The sequence below is a fragment of the Oryx dammah genome, unplaced genomic scaffold (assembly GCF_014754425.2).
Source record: "Oryx dammah isolate SB20612 unplaced genomic scaffold, SCBI_Odam_1.1 HiC_scaffold_29, whole genome shotgun sequence".
NCBI classification, from domain to species: domain Eukaryota; kingdom Metazoa; phylum Chordata; class Mammalia; order Artiodactyla; family Bovidae; genus Oryx; species Oryx dammah.
In genome coordinates this window covers 48,180,774-48,196,818 of record NW_024070213.1, presented here as the reverse complement: position 1 = coordinate 48,196,818, position 16,045 = coordinate 48,180,774, and the positions used below count along the sequence as shown (strand labels likewise).

General features: G+C 39.5%; 1 protein-coding gene across 5 annotated transcripts in view; it reads left to right on the top strand.

The window, feature by feature from the left end:
- Positions 1 to 14,968, top strand: part of RIC8B (RIC8 guanine nucleotide exchange factor B) — a 102,869-nt gene extending 87,901 nt beyond the window's left edge. For 2 of the 5 annotated variants that reach the window (XM_040234790.1, XM_040234789.1), the window contains one exon: positions 11,415 to 14,968. In XM_040234790.1, coding sequence (XP_040090724.1) covers positions 11,415 to 11,526 — 112 coding nt within the window. In that variant the 3' untranslated portion in view covers positions 11,527 to 14,968. Of the gene's footprint in view, positions 1 to 392; positions 477 to 4,570; positions 4,710 to 5,355; positions 5,533 to 11,414 lie in introns of all 5 variants that reach the window. The other 3 variants (XR_005719910.1, XR_005719912.1, XR_005719911.1) reach the window with 3 other exon arrangements.
- The last annotated feature ends 1,077 nt before the right edge of the window (positions 14,969 to 16,045 follow it).

The window sequence follows — 16,045 nt, the reverse complement described above, 5'->3', positions numbered from 1 at the left end:
ATTTCCTTTCACAGTTTACAAAATGTACACTGTCTTTCTAGCTAAAGTGAGGCTAAGAACTTCATTTTTCAGAATTCAAGACCTTTGCTCTGTCCACTGTGCTACTGTGTCTGTCTGTTAGAGTCAGTGTTCGCCAGAATATTTCCTAAATCATCCTCTTCAGCAATGTGCTATTGGTTAGTTCCTTCAGCTGTCACTTTTAGGATGTTCTGCATCCCACCAAGTCTTACTGTGCTAAGAGTGTACTATAGCTTTGTCTGGTTAGCTTTCCTTTCCAAAAATGAAATCATTTTCTCCTGGGCCTGAGTTGAAAGGCGTGTGAGTAAAGGATAGGATTGGAGGTGATGTGGCCAATGAATGGACACTAGACACTCCCTTTTTTCCATCCATAGGAGAGCAGATGTGAAGGACCTGCACCAGGATGGTGGTTAGCAACAGTGGCCCGTGCCAAAGCACTTACCAAAGTGATGACTAAGGTTGGTCATGCCAAGTACTATTACTGAGCCTGGTGTAGGGTACAGATGTTATTTACCACCAAGACTGTAAAAACCACCAATACGAAAATTTAAATTACATTTCCATTTTGCCTCCAGGCTGGACATAGCCACTGCCCCAAGTTGTACACCACCTTAGCAACTTTATCTAAGCTAGATTTTTAAAGACACTGGAGAGATCAGTGCTGAAACATTTTCTTCCCATTGAATACCAACTGATAGTGGTATTCCATGTGATTTTTCTTTTTTTAGTATAAGAATTCTGTTTGTGACAGATGTAGGTAAGGGGATTGGCATTGGACCTGGAGGTCTTGAAGGTTTGAGAATAATCTGAACCCTATAAATCCCATCATGTCTAGCTAGTACAGTGCCTTGTACCCTGTGATTTTCCCAGTGTGTTTGATGAAATGTCAAAGCTGATCCCCAAATCAAAGGTTAATTTTTTTGCTCAATAAAATAGCCTACATGGTTTAAAGACTTTAAAGTATACTTTTGTCATTTCAATTTATTGGCCAGATGTCATAAAATTCAGGTCTGGAAAGGAATTCTGTAAGGTACTTTGGTCCATGAATGGCTAATTTAAATAATGGGGTACCTAATTTCTTTAATATAGAATGATAATTGTAATATTTATCAGACATAAGCATTAAGAGACATGGAGATTATAGAAAGCTTCATTGACATTTTTAATGTGAGAACAGAGATGGGAAAGAGGATGAAATTGGCCTGCCTCTCCACCTCTTCTTTCCTTTTTTGAACTGGAAAAAATATAAGTCCCTGCAACTTAAGCGGGAGATTAGAATTCGGATTGTATGTGGTTAAGCAAGTCCAGTGTGGCTAATACAATTGCATTCACCTTAGCTACAGCACACAATTTGCATATAACAGCACAGCCTCCTCCAGAGGAAGGGAGAGAGGATTGACTAGCTTAAGCCTAAACTAACCAAGGGAAGTAATATTTCAAGTTTCAAGTTTTGTTGTGACTTTTCTAATCCCCCTTAGTTTCTTAATTGGAACAGGACTGACTAATCTTCTACTGTACACTTACCCCATCACTGTTTAACAAGGTACATTGCCTTTTTGCTTATAAATTATATCAAAATCTTCTAAAATTTACATCTATATAAATAATTGTTTTCCATTTCTTCCCTTTCTTTTCTACTCCTTGTCCAGTATATTTTTGCCAGCCATTGTGTAGTATTGGTGGGACATGGCTTTCTTAATAAATGAAAGTACCAAATATAGAAATAGTTCCCCTTTAGTCTCCAGATATTATTTTTAAGCTTATTAAAGCTGGGACAGGTAATTTATGACTGAAAGTAATAACTATATAATTTCTTCCTTATAACTAAATTTCTTGACTCTGCTTATAAAAATAACAACTGTGATTACTCCCACCTTGATGAGTTAATCAAGGAAATGCTTTGTAGGTACATTTCAGAAATACGATCCAGTTTTTATAGCATTGTAAGATCTGTTGTGGGTACGAAAGTGTAATGATCTTAATTGCTTACATCAGAAAATCCTTTAGATCTGCACTGTCCAATACGGTAACCACTAGTCATATATGACTATGGCTAGTCTGAATTGGGATGTCTAAGTGTTAAAATACTCAGACATTCAAAGACTCAGTACAAAAAGAGAATATAAAATACCTCAATTGTTTATTATGAATTTATGTTGAAATATTTTTGATATATTGGGTTAAGCAAATTATTTTAAAACTAATCTTACTTATCTTTTCTCACTTTTTTGATGTTGCTACTAGAACATTTAAGATTACATATGTATGGCTTACATTATGTTTCTGTTAGACAGCACTGTTCTACCTCATTAAAAATACACTGCAAGTTTTCTTAGAAGCTTAATTAAAGGAACTTGGATCCAGTTAAACTAATATACCCTTACAGTGGTAAGGGAGAAATATGATATCTTTCATCTTTAGGTTAAAGAGGGCCTTTCCACTGGCTGGACACCTCTAAGTAGGATGTCATGCAATCATTGTGTTGCTTATTAGTAGTCATTGTCCCTTAACTCTGTAGTAGGAATGCCTACTTTGAGCTCTTAATTTAAGCACTAGCCAAAATAGTGGCTTTTATTAGAGAAACATCAAATAAGAATAATCTCCATTGACTCCTTGCTCTTAGTCACCCTCCTCCTTTATAATCGAGAAGAGCGTGTCAGAACTTCCATTTCTACTTCTTTATTCAACACTGTCAGTTGGCATGCTGACCTCTTATTAATATTTATTTTGCTAATTTTGGACAACAGGATAGAAAGGTCTGTAGAGAAATTACCAAGAAATAAAGATCATCTTCACTTAAGGGTAAAACTCAGTTTTATTTTTCTAACACTATCCCTAACCTCTTTCTCTATATTTTCTTAACCATACTCTTTAATGTGAGGTGGATAGCACATTTTTAGAAGCTTTGCATGTGATCTTCTAACAGAAATGAGAATAATAAAAGACTAATATTTTATATATTGCTTTTAAGTTTGAAAACAGCCTTGTGAATTAGATAGGGTAAGAGATATTTTATTGAGGCGTAAATGGGACCAGTGATTAAGTATCTAAACCAAGATCAGTCATCTTGTTAATGACATAGTCAGGATTTTGTTCTTAGACTTCAGACTCCAAATCTTAAATGTTATTTTAAAAAAGTACCAACATACACCTCTCAAATTTGTCAGTCTGATTATCTTTAGTAAGATGCTCTAAATTTTAAATAGATTCAAAGGACAAAGACAGATAGTAAGCCTATTTATCTGAGAAGAAAATTAAGATTTGGAGGCCATTCCTGCTTTTTCATTCCATAATTGAGCTTTTCTCAAATATCAAGTCAGGTCCTAAGCAGCTTATATCAAAAACAAAAACAGCTTCATATAAAGGAAACCAGTAAAACTGCTATGATTCTATGTTACTATAAAATACTTTAATTATTTTGAGAAGAGAATATTCTGACAGATTCTTATATTCAGTGTGATCATATGAAGAAAATTAACTTTAGAAAGACTTCCCTATTTATAAGGCTGTTGCCTGTTTATTCAACTCCCGAAGTGGAAGGACATGCATGGTGTGGACAATGTGCCATATCCATTTCTCTTGGGAATGATATTTTTATGTTTTATATTTTAACTTCCCAACTGTACCCAATCCCAAAGCATGACGGTGAGGCTCAGGAAGGGTCTCAGAAATGTTTTTGAAAAATGGAGCTTGAAGACCTCAGATTTGGTACAGAAAAGCCACTACACCTCTCCTACCTATTGGTTAGTGGCTTAGTAAAAGATGAGTGTAACTTCAGCACTAGGAAGCCATCAGATGGAAGATTATACTGAAAGATGAAGGATCAGCAAAGGACATGCTCTGATGGTATATAACTGAACATTTAACTAGTGCCAAAAGTTGTATTAATTTCTTGAGGACAAAGCATTTAAAACACTTCAGAATATCACAAGTTTTGAGGAAATCCATTGTACTTCAATAGATTATGGACTATTCCGTTGATGCTGAAGTATTGAAATAAGATGCACTCTCAGAATTATAGCAAAGATTACAGAGCTTCCTTCTCGGGGCTTTCACAGGCTCCATTACAGCAGGCGTTTTTGGAAAAGCTCTGTTAATTAAAATGCTTTATTATATACTAATTTTCATCCCATCTTCCAAATGTGAAAGGGAATTAAATACGAAATGGCTAATTTTAAATGTCAGGGTTCTTTTTTTCCAAGCCAACCTTACATTAAGAACAGGAATCCCTGTGCCAAAGAAATGGTTCCCAATTATCCCATCCTGGGTTTTGTTATACATTGTACAGAAGTCAACAAAACAAGTATGTAACAGAACCTGCCTAAATAACAGCCACCCTCATTAAAATCAGAATTAATCAGGGGGTGATTGAAGGAAGCAATGCTTCATAGGTTCCCCCTTTTTCTTCTTTTCTAATCATAGAACAAAATATGTTACATAAAAGGATTGGAACTATTATGCAGTACTCAATTAGAGGGAGGTGAATAGGTCTCTAACATGCTGTTTTATCAAAGAGCAGACTGGTGTTTGCATGACTGTTGTTTCATTACAGACCCTGTCATTAATTCCATGTGTCAATACTGCCCTGTAGTACACAGAGCAGACAAGAAAGAAGAGCCCTTGAAAACAAGGGAATGATTTTTGAGTCGTTATCAAGCTAAGTGGCAAGCGGGAAGCTGAAACTCGTATAGGTAAATTCGAAGGGACTCTTGGGAGATCTGCAAGTGGGAAACAAGAATGCATTTTACCAACTGCTTAATTATGTCCTGTTTTTCAACAAGTACACTTGAATTGAATGCTTTGTTTGTATTGCACAAAAACATGTGCTTTGGGCAAGAGTATTCTCTTGTTTCCAGGTCAAGTAAGGTGTTTTATACACATACACATCTGGCCTATTCTATAATGTGCTATTGGGTATATTAGTATCTGAGCCCCAATATTGCACTGTCATTTCTGGGGGAAAGTTACATAGGAACCAGAAGTCTAAGAAGTGGAGCTTTCTCTAAGGTCCTGAGAAGTTGTATAAGCCCAGGCATCCCAGAGGAGCATACTTACAAGGAAATGGTGGCTCAGGAAAATGCGGAACTATATCTGGGGGAAAAAAAGACAGACTATAAAACTTTCAATATGGTATAAATTCCATAATCTCCCACCCCTAAACCTTTTAAAAAGTACTTTTTGGTTTCCGTTAGCAGTCCTAAGGGTTAGGCTGGGGCAAAATAAGGTTTCCTTTCTTGGACGTGCTTTATCTGTGTCCTCGTGCCTGGCCAAGCCCTTATAGATTATGGTTCCTTATCGTTTAGTAAGATCAAATTTCTAAATGATGTTTCGTTCCAGTTGAACATTCTTGGAGGCTTATCTCTTCCCTGGCCAGATGCCTGATCAGATGAGAAGCCCGCCATGATACTGTCACAGTGCCTAGAATGGGCTCTTTATCCAGTAGACATCACTGTACTTTTTGATGATAACGAGGGCAGTCTTAACTTGTGTTAAGGCCTGTGTATAGCATTGAAGGTAAGTATGAAGGAGTTATTGCTATGTGAATATCTTAACCCTGATGCACATTTCAGTATACAGTATCTTCGTTTAACTACATGATCTACATATATCTAACACCTAGCCATCCTTTTTAGATGGGACCTTCATAATTTAGGACCAGTAACTCTTCATGAAATGGCCTGTTTATTGAGGGCCATGATTAAATTTAGATCCATCGTTGTAACATTTGCCATTGCTTTGATTTTATTTTTGGAATCATTCTAATCATTTGCTGGTAGCTTTGCAGAAAGGACTTGTGGTCTTGGTGTATGTCAGTGACAATTAGGTAGGCTGCTGTGCTTGACTTTTAGGTTTAGAAGATCTTGATTAGAAACAAAAGCCTAGCAGTTTTAGTGTCTTAAAAACCTAGCAGCTTTTTAAGTAGATCATGATTATTTAGTGACCTAATATTTAGACTCTTGGAATTAGAATAGAATCTTAGGGATCATCTTGTCCAACCCCTTCATTTTATAGATGGGGAGACTCAAGCCCAGAGAAGGAAATGACTTGCCCAAGGACACCCAGCACGTTAGTGGACAATCTGAGACTAGACCCACTGGTGCCCCATATGTAAGCAGCCAAGTCTACATGAATCAGTGGTTGGAAATTTCAGGTTGTATGGCACAAAGGGGGCCTTGATTTCTGGACGGTCAGAATGTCTGATGACATTGACTCATCAGGGAAGTAATTATAGTTAAAATAATATGAGGATGACTCATGGAAAATGGTTCTCTACCATTGTCCATTTATGCTATGACCCATGTATTACATTCTTTCAGTAGCACTTTACTGAGCACCTATTATGTGCCCATCCTAGATACTGCAGATCACAGCCAGATAAGACACGGACTCTGTCCTCAAGTTGCTCAAGTCCAGTAGAGAATGAGAAATCCCTGGAAAGCATCATGCAGAATTCCCTGTAGAGTGCTAATACTTTTCCTAATTGTAAATCTTGGTGATGAAAGTGAACCTTTTCTCTTGGTCAGGGTTTGTTTATTAGGAGTCACATAAAACACTATACCATTCCTTTCTGTGAAAATACAAGATAATACCAACTGCAGCTAAATTGAGTTCATAAACACTTATTGAGGATCTACCATCTGCAAGGCACTGTGCTAGACACATAGGGATATGAAAATGAAAAGCGTAGAATATTTTCTTAATATGTCAAAGCAGTATTGTTTTATAGCTTTCAACCTTTGTAATAAGAATTATTTTTAATAAATAGTCTTAAAATACGGGACCCTTGAAATAGAAGACAAAATATCTCTGTACTGTAACCCAGACTTGTCAGCCCAGGATTGCAAAGTCTCCATCCAAATCCTCTTTTGTACCCCATATCTGTCTTGAGCTTTCTTTTTCCTTTATCTCAGCCAAGCCAGCCTGCTTGCCAGTCCCTGCACACAACTAACTCTCGCTTCTGTGCCTTTGCTTGACTAATCTTCTGCTTCGGGATGCCTTTCTCCCCATGAATCTATGTCCATCACTGCCATTATAGTCTGGCCCTGAATCCATCTCCTGCCAGGAGCCTGTGATCAGCATCCCCATCTCCTCTGTGTCCCTCCCACGTGTACATAGCCCGTATGACTGGTGGAATAACAGTTCTGTGGTATTCATTAATGCTTCCCATTCTCTGTCCACATCTTGCTGATCTAGATACAACAGATCTTACTAAATGAAGCAGTTTAGTATAACCAGGTCACTTTTCAGACCTTTTAGGAGTAAGTTTCTATATCAAAGAATTCATTTTGGTATTTGTGGGCTGTTATATGATAGAGAGGAAGATCAGCATCGTTAGGATGGGGGTTTGAAAAGTAAGCCTCGGGGTCCATAAGAGAAAACAGTCACATATCTATAAGTGATCCTCTCTCCTTCCATTCCCAAACAGGATGAGAAATTGCCTTTAAATAAATTTCAAATACAGTAAGGGTGTATTGAACTGTCAGGCTAGGGGAAGCAGGGCTCTGCCTGTTAATCATCTCAAGCTTGTTGATCTGCTGTTCTGTAATTCCTTTAATATTGTTTAATGTGTGTGTGTTTTACCTTCTGAACTGACTAAAAGCTTCTTGAGGACAGGGACCATATCTTTTATTTGCTTCTGCATACTCTTCCCCCACTTATTCCCAAAGACTGCCCTAACAATCTTGTGGAAACCTTCCTTCCATAAGCATATAAAAGACAGGAAATGCATTTCATGGGTTCCAACTACATCCCAGCCATTGCACTATGTACTTCATATGTATAATGACCTTTCACCCGCATGATGATTCAGTGAAATGGGTATTGCTATCCCAATTCTACTGATAAGGAAGCTGAAGTTCAGAGAGTTCCAGATCTTACTGCTATAGAACCTAGGTCTGATTCCAAAACCTTTATATGCCTTTCACTGTACCACAATAACAACAACTAATATTTAGGACTCCTTTACAGTTCATAGAGCTCTTTCATTTACACTATTATTGTTGCTGTTACTACTACCACTGCTAGTACTATAACCCCTTAAGTCATCACTAGGAAGTAGGTAGGTAGAGCTAGTATTATTATCCCCATTTCACAGATGGGAATACAGAGACTCAGAGACTTGCCCAAGATCACACAACTGGTAAGTGGAAGAGCCAGGACTTCAGAGAGACTTCCTGACTCTAGACCTTTTTGTTCTTTCCAGTGTATCACATTGCCGCCTTAATTTATTTGCATGAATGCATAATTATTTGGCCAGTTATCACTGACACCTCTCCTGCAGGAGTGTCAGTAAGACAAGACATCCTATAGCATCCTATAGCCAAGTGAAAAAGAAAATAATTTATATCCTTAGAGGAGCATCTATGTTAGTAGAGGGGTGATACAGAAAATCCAAAAAATAAAGCCTTGAGAAGAATAGTTCACAAGTGAGAATTAAAATATGAGCCCCTTTATTCTATGATGAATTTTCATAATTTGGCCATAAAACTTTTGTAATGTTTTTATTTCTATTATAAAATTGGATTAGGAAGTAGGGGTGAAACCTATGGACTTGATTTGAAAATATTCCTCCTGGGTCTGGATGGGAAAGTACTGGCTACCTTGTGCAAGCTGGTAGCTAGCCCCAGTATCATTCTGTTACCAGAGAAATGCAGAAATATTAGGAGTGATGGCATGCCCCCCCCAGCAGTTCATCACTATCTTGTATCACTATTCATACAGTCTCATCTACTGATCCCATTCCACCCACCCATACCCTTCACCGCACCTCACCTTACTGTTCCTGCAGTCACCAACCCCTTCAAACCTTTGAACATTCTGATCCCTTAATGTTTCACCCCAGAAGGTGGTCCCCTTCTCCTTTTGTATTGATTATTAGTAAACAGTGTCCAGGATCACAAAGTCCTTCAGGACAACCAGAACTAGGAATTGTTGCTAAAGTACAGATGTGTAGTATGAACTGGTACTAGAGAGAAGTTTCAGTGGAAGCAGATTGTTCTCTAGTTCCACTAAACATTTCTACCTGGTTGTCGTGTAGAGTTCTTCACTGTCCTGAAAGATGTCAGTGTCTTCCCCCATCCCCCAAAATCTGCTCCATCTGCTGTGCTCTTGCTCGAATGAATGGTCACCATCCACATGGTCATCTGAGCTGGGAGCCATAGAGACACTCTTCCTCACTCCCCTTTACCAACTCTGCCCTTCCAGTGGATGACAGCTCTACCTTGGAAGTGATGCCTTTTCTTCCCACAACCACAGCCCAACTTTCTGTCTCCTCTCACACACACTGTTACAGTGATATCCTCGTGACTTGCCTCTCTGCCAGTTTCCCTGATTCCGATGTGTCTTTGCACTGCTGCCAGAGATTCTTCCCTGTAAAGCAACCCTGGCTGGGCATTCCTTACAGACTAGGACCCAAGCTGCTTACTTTGACATTCAAGACACTTGACTCCCAGACCCCCAACTGCCCTTGCAGACTTACTTCCTGCTGTTCCTTCAGTGAACCTCACCCCTCCCCAAACACTGGGCCCTTTCCCAGCTTGAGAGCAGAGAAAGAAATTGACACAATCCAGAAAGGTCTACACAATCACAAGTAGTTGGGACCATACAGAGCCCTCCACACAATCTCCCTTGCCAGAAAAGTCCTGTGCCATCTTTGCCTGGCATAGGACACCTCCCTGGAGGTGCTGCTCCCACCTTCCCCAGGTGATTAGATCGATGCTTCGTCTCAGGAGCTATGATTTCCTTTGTTCCTGATCCTGTTACAGCATTTACCCCATTATGTCCTAAGGTATTTTCCATGAGTATGTTTCACTCACTGCTCGAGGGCAGCAGCTGTGCCTGGCCTTCCTTCTCTCCCCAGTATATGACACAGTTCTCAGCACATAGTTGTTGAACAGCTGAACTCAGAGTGTGTTCCTTCAGTGCAGTTAGAGCAGTTAATCCAGATGTGCAAAGAGCCCTGGACTGGGATTCAGGGACTGTCCCAGGTCCAGCTTTGCCACTAGACATGTGACCTTGGGTAAGTCACTCAGTCTCCTTTATTAAACAAGGGAGTTGGACTAAATGATCTCTAAGGCCACTTTAAGTTCTATGATTCTGACCCCATTTCTGGGATCACGAAACACATTTCCTACTTTATAAATATTTAGCAACCTCAATTTAACCAGTCAAACATCCATATTAATAGAGTCTTCAGACTCTCAGCAGTAGTCTTCTGGTAAGAGCTGCTTGATTAGGCTCCTGTTGGCTTATCCATTGACCACTGAGCTGTTCTTCCCCTTCCTCAGAAGTTTCTCTGCACTTGTAACACGAGCACACGGTTGTGTGGCTGGCCCTTCCCAGGAGGGAGCCCTTCTTTGTGCTTGCCTGAGGGACAACCACAAGGAAGCAGAGGGAGAGGAGGCTTTATTATCTTCCTTCACTCTAGCTCCCACCAACATTACAGTTGCTGCCATGTGGGTTCTTGTTGTAGACATGTTTTTAGGGGGCGATGCCCGTTTCTGTGAGAAATAAGTTTTAAGCAGCTCATGTGCTCTTCAAGACTCCTTTTAAAGTACACTGCTGACTTTTGGGGTGGGAGGAGGACTAGAGTTAGCAGCTCAACAGGTACATTCACCATAATCTCCATATAATAAATAAGAGCCCATGAAAAGATTAAATAAAGCTTTCCTAGTGCTTTTTGATTGGCTCAATCAATAATTAATCATCTTTAGATGAGGCCGTAACTTGTGGAGTAGATATAATTGGATTAGCTGAGGAGAGGCAGTTGGGGAGCTTTGAAGAGATTAAAATGGCTGTCAATCCCATAATTAAACTGCCACAAACAAAAGCAATGGTTTTTTTTTTTTTTTTTAAAGAAGGAGAGAAGAGGAAAGAAAAGGGAGGGAGAAAGTTGGGAAAGGCCAACTGATTTGAAATCAATAAGTACTCATATATCACTAGAGACGAGAGGGAAAAATCAAATGGCAGATTTATTCCATTAAATGAAATCCATACATTTCAAATCAGCCATTTAATTACATGGCTGGTCCACTGAGACAGGTGAAATTTTGCCAGCTTCAACTTCACTAAAACAAATCCACAAAAGGAAAAAAGTTAATTATTAAAAACAGAAGAGACCTGCTCCTTGTCCTGAGCCCATTTAGACCTTGACTTTTCATACTTTTAATTGGCTTAGTAGGTTTGGCCTGTGTGAATGAAGTCTTTTATCTCCCTCTTTTTCTTTCCATACCCCTTTCATCTTTCCTGTTACAAACACACAGAGAGAGCTTGAAGAAAAATACTTTGGTTTTTAAAGACTTTTTTTTTTTTTTTAAGGATGTGGATTTGGGTGGGGGGAGGGTGTGTGTGTGATGCTGGTGAATACTTTTTTCTCTCTCTTTTATCTCTTTTTCCAGAGAGGAGTTGCTTAAACCAATGGGACTAAAACCTGATGGGACAATAACGCCTTTGGAGGAAGCACTCAACCAGTACTCTGTCATCGAGGAGACCAGCTCTGACACAGACTGAAAGCATCACCTGCTCAACTCTCAATATTGCTTTTATCAGCATCTTTTCTCTGTAGCTCCAGGGGAATCTTTTCTCTAAAACATTTATGCCCTTGCTTTGGCTAGAAACACATTAACTGGTTTACTCATTGAGAATCCAGCGTATTTAAGAAGTGATCCTGTGTTTTTGCGATATTGAGGCATTCATACAGAGCTGCAGTTAGATGGAGTTGCAGGGACTAGGAACAGGAAAAAAAAATTCCATTCTGTCAAGATGGAACTGAAGGACTTCACTCTATAAAGCAGCCTTGGTTGAATCTGGCAGTTCTGTTTGCCAAGATTCTTAACAGAAGATTTAGCTGTGTCCTTCCTCTCACTTGTGTGAGCTGCCCTTTCTGAATCTCTCCAGAGATGGAGGCACATGAGAAGCAGAATGAGCTGCTAAAAGGGGCTAAGGCAAGTGACCCTTTAGATCAGGACTGAGTGAATGGAAGCCAAGCAGCTGCTCCATAGGCCTAGCCCCACTCTTCACTTCATTTCAATTTTGTATAAATCTATAGAGACTCACACACACACACACGTGCACACACACAGACACACACAGCCCCAGACTTGCAAACTGATTACATTAAAAAAGTTTGTATGTCAGTTATCTAGAACTTCAGAATACATTTCTCCCTATAAAGTTACAAAGGATGGTTTAGTTCTGAGGCAGCTACCAATGCCTATTTATTCCCTAATAACCTGAACACTAGTACCATAGAACTGAACCCCCACCTGTATTGCTGCATGGGGAGCATGCATTCTGAGGTCTAACACAGGGGTGCCAGGAAAACATACCCGCCAACCCGGAAGAGGGAATGGGGACCCCTGGGTGCTGGGAGTTCTTCTGTGGCCTCTGCTGAGGGTGGAGGAGACAGCAGCACCCATTTGTACATATAGGTCATTCATACGCCACATGTTTTAAATCGGGGACTGTGTGTGCTTGTGTGTGTTCTACCTTTCTACCATATGTGATCAGTTTAATGGTAACTTTATTTATTTAAAAAAGAAACACAAATAGTTACTGTTAAACTGATTAAGGCTGTTTTTACTTTGGTAAAACAGATTGGTCATATGAAAAAGTAGAAAATGAGTCATGCAATAGACAGTGGGCCTAGTTAATCAATGGCTAAAGTTGAAAAGGGGTTGGTTTCCTCTTATATATATATATATGTATGTATGTATATACATATATATATACACATAATGTGCTTAACCACTGCCTTTTAAAACTTTAAATTAAATAAAACATTGGGGTTGATTCAATTTAGCCATCTGTGTGTGTTTCTTTATAAACAATACTGTTTATTGTTTATTGGGGTAAAAATACTATTTCACAGTTTATGCTTTTTTAAAGTGCTTTTACATCTGTTATCTCAGTTGTAATAAATAGCTTTTCTAAGGATAAAGTACACAGAGTATTAGTGAAATGTCTTTTATCCAGAAGTCACTTCTCTGGCAAAAGTACAAATCAGGAGTTCAGTTTTAAAAGGCCTTTGAGATGCCAAAAGAGATGTCAGAGTTTCTTACAATTTATTTCTACGTGAGAGCCTCAAGAATCTATCTCACTTTTTGCCTCTCTGCTAAAATTTGCATATATTTTAACATGTTTAGTTAATCTGACTTTCAAATCCACCAAAAAAAAAAAAAAAATGGCAAAGGAGGAGGCTGTTGGATGGAAGGCAGACCTACTGAAAGCAAAAATCCAACTGAAAACTGGATAGGAATGTGGGGAGAATGAGAACTACTTGAGGCATCGTAAGTCTGGGACCATCTGTTTCCCAAAGGACATTCTAGTTGACCCAGAAAGTATCCATACAATAGTATGGCTTGTAAACTAATTCTCATAATGATGACCTTGTGTTTCTTTTTTAAAAAAGTTAAATCCAGAATACTCTATAAAAAGACTATAAAGGACACAATACATTTTAGGATTTTCATCCAAAATAACTGGAGTAGAAGTTATGGGCGACCCATGTTTTAACAGTAAATAAAGTGAAACTTGGTAATTCATAATTTTAGATTAAGTGAAAAAAAGTTTAGAAAAAAGAATTTTAAGTATTTTTGTTACTTCATTCTACAAATGCATTTTTAAGATATTTTTATAATTTCTGCAATCAGATAGCTTTGGCATGAGTGTCGCTTACCTAAATGAAGACATGTTTAATGAAATACCATCTTGCCAGCTTTATGCAGAGTTAGTGTTTGAACAGTCTTGTTTAAGTTACTGTGCTCTTCTGTTTTCAGTGAGTTCTGTTTCATTTTGAATTTCTCTGTGCTGGGCACTAGGCTTTGTTTTGAAGAGAGAATTTGCAAAGGGAGAAGATGAAAGTGACTTCATCTTGCACATGGAAAGAGAACCAACATCTGTCAGTTGCTTGCTCTGTGCTGGGCTTTTTATGTATCTTTATCTTGTGTATCCTCATCACATCTGATGTTAGAGATCATCTCTGGAAAGCACAGTAAGTTACCCAACATCACACAGCAAGTAAGACTCCAACTCAGGCTGCCTGACCCCCTAACACCTCACCTTCCCCTTCACATTGCCCACGGGGGTCCACCTTGTGCCTCCTTATGACTTTGGAATGCTGGGAGACTGGTAATTCTCAGGCCATTTTAACCAATAACTATTTCAGCATAACTGGTTTAAAGAACTTATTAAGTAGGGAGGTGACCCAATGAAGTTGAAGTATGAGCAGAAAACTTGCTCAGTTAGTACTGAATTTCAGATAAGGGCGTGGAATCCTTTAGGTCAGAGATTAGGGCTGCAGGCTCCCCAACACTACCCCCCTGCCCTGACCCTCGACATGTCCTGGCTCGGTGACCTGCAGTGGGGATGGTGAGAATACACTGGCTAACTGCACTCTGCCGGCCCCTGTGTCTACATCCCTCCCAATCTTTAAAATGGTATAGGAAGCAAGTTCAAACATAAGGCACTTGAGCTGCTTAGAGTAACAGTCAGCAAATACCTAAGGCCCTTTCTAGCCCTTTCACACACCCACTGGTCCTGAGAGGTGGACAGGATGGACCTTAACTGTCCCTCCTTGGTAAACAAAGGTGTGGGCAGAGGTGGTATAAGTATGCAACCTCCCCTCACAACCATCAGTCTTGCTGCCTCCCAGTACTAGATGTCTGTTATGTTGACTTCCCTTCCCCCTCAGATTTTAAAAATAATATATGTTTTATTGTGGAAAGTCTGGAGAATACAGAAAATACTAAAATTAATTATTCACCCCACAACCCACCACCTGAGAGAGTCTCTGTTAATGTTTCAGTGTATTTCCATCCTGTGTTTTTTCTATGCGTATATAATTTATTTTACTACTAGATTGGGATCATGCTGTATTTACAGATTTGTATCCTGCTTTCTTCTTTAACATACTGTAAGCATTTTCCCATGTCAATAAATATTCTTCAAAAATGAATGGCTATATGATATTCCATTATATGCATTGTGGTAAACAGCAGTAATTGCTTACCCAGTATTATTCTTCCTTACTAATGGAGGAGACATCATGACCTATCCCTCATCCCCCCAAAAATCAGTGCCTGCTGCCTTTCTGGGCAGCAGCGTGGGCCTGGTCAGCACTGCAGAGCTGCAGGAAAGGGGAATGGGCGCTGGAAGAGCAGACTGGCTCCGCCACGCACAGTCCAGCAGGAGCGTTGGTGGCACGGATCACGACACAGCTAGACTAAGGGCCTAGATGATTCGGTACTTTTTGTTAAGGAGAGGCATCTGAAAAGAGCACAGTATCTAGCTGACTTTAAGAAGTCTGCATGTGAGGGGAAAAAAAAAAGATGTCAATCATGTTTACTATGGTGTGGTCCAGTTACTGACATTACATTGTTTGGAGCTATTCTTCACTGCAATAGCAGAAGTGAAAGGGGCTACCCAGGGGTGGGGAGAGACATGTTATTCTTTCAAGAAAAGTGAAGGGACACCTGTCAACACCAGTGGGTAGTGATGAGCACAACACGGAGAAGGAACAAATGAATGGCGTTCCAGGGACAGGTTATATGGGTGAGGGAGGCAGGAGGGAGTGAGTTCTGACAATTGCCCTAAGTGAAAAGATGCAAGGAAACAGGTTTCTAGAGAGGATGTGACTGACACACTGTCCCAGCACCCAGTCGTTAAGAAGACTCAGAACACCCTTTTCTTATGGGACGGGTGGGGAGATTAAGCCTCAGTTCCTGAATCGTGCATTGTACACAGTGAACCAACATTCCTTTGCATCTAGAATGGTGTTAGCTACATTGCATCCTTGACAGAGAGGGGAAAATTGTCACTCCAGTCCAGAGTTCAGTGGTTCAGATGAACCGTGGTTGAGAAAGGCTTTCTTAAAAGATCAAAATGATTATCTGAGGCTTCTGGAGTCTGATTTGTGTTTTCCTTTAATGTAACAAAGGGAAGATCCTGGGCCCTAGTCTCCAGCTCTAATGTATCCAGGTCTCACCTGTACCTTTTCTGCATTGAACATAATTATAGCTGTATATACTTC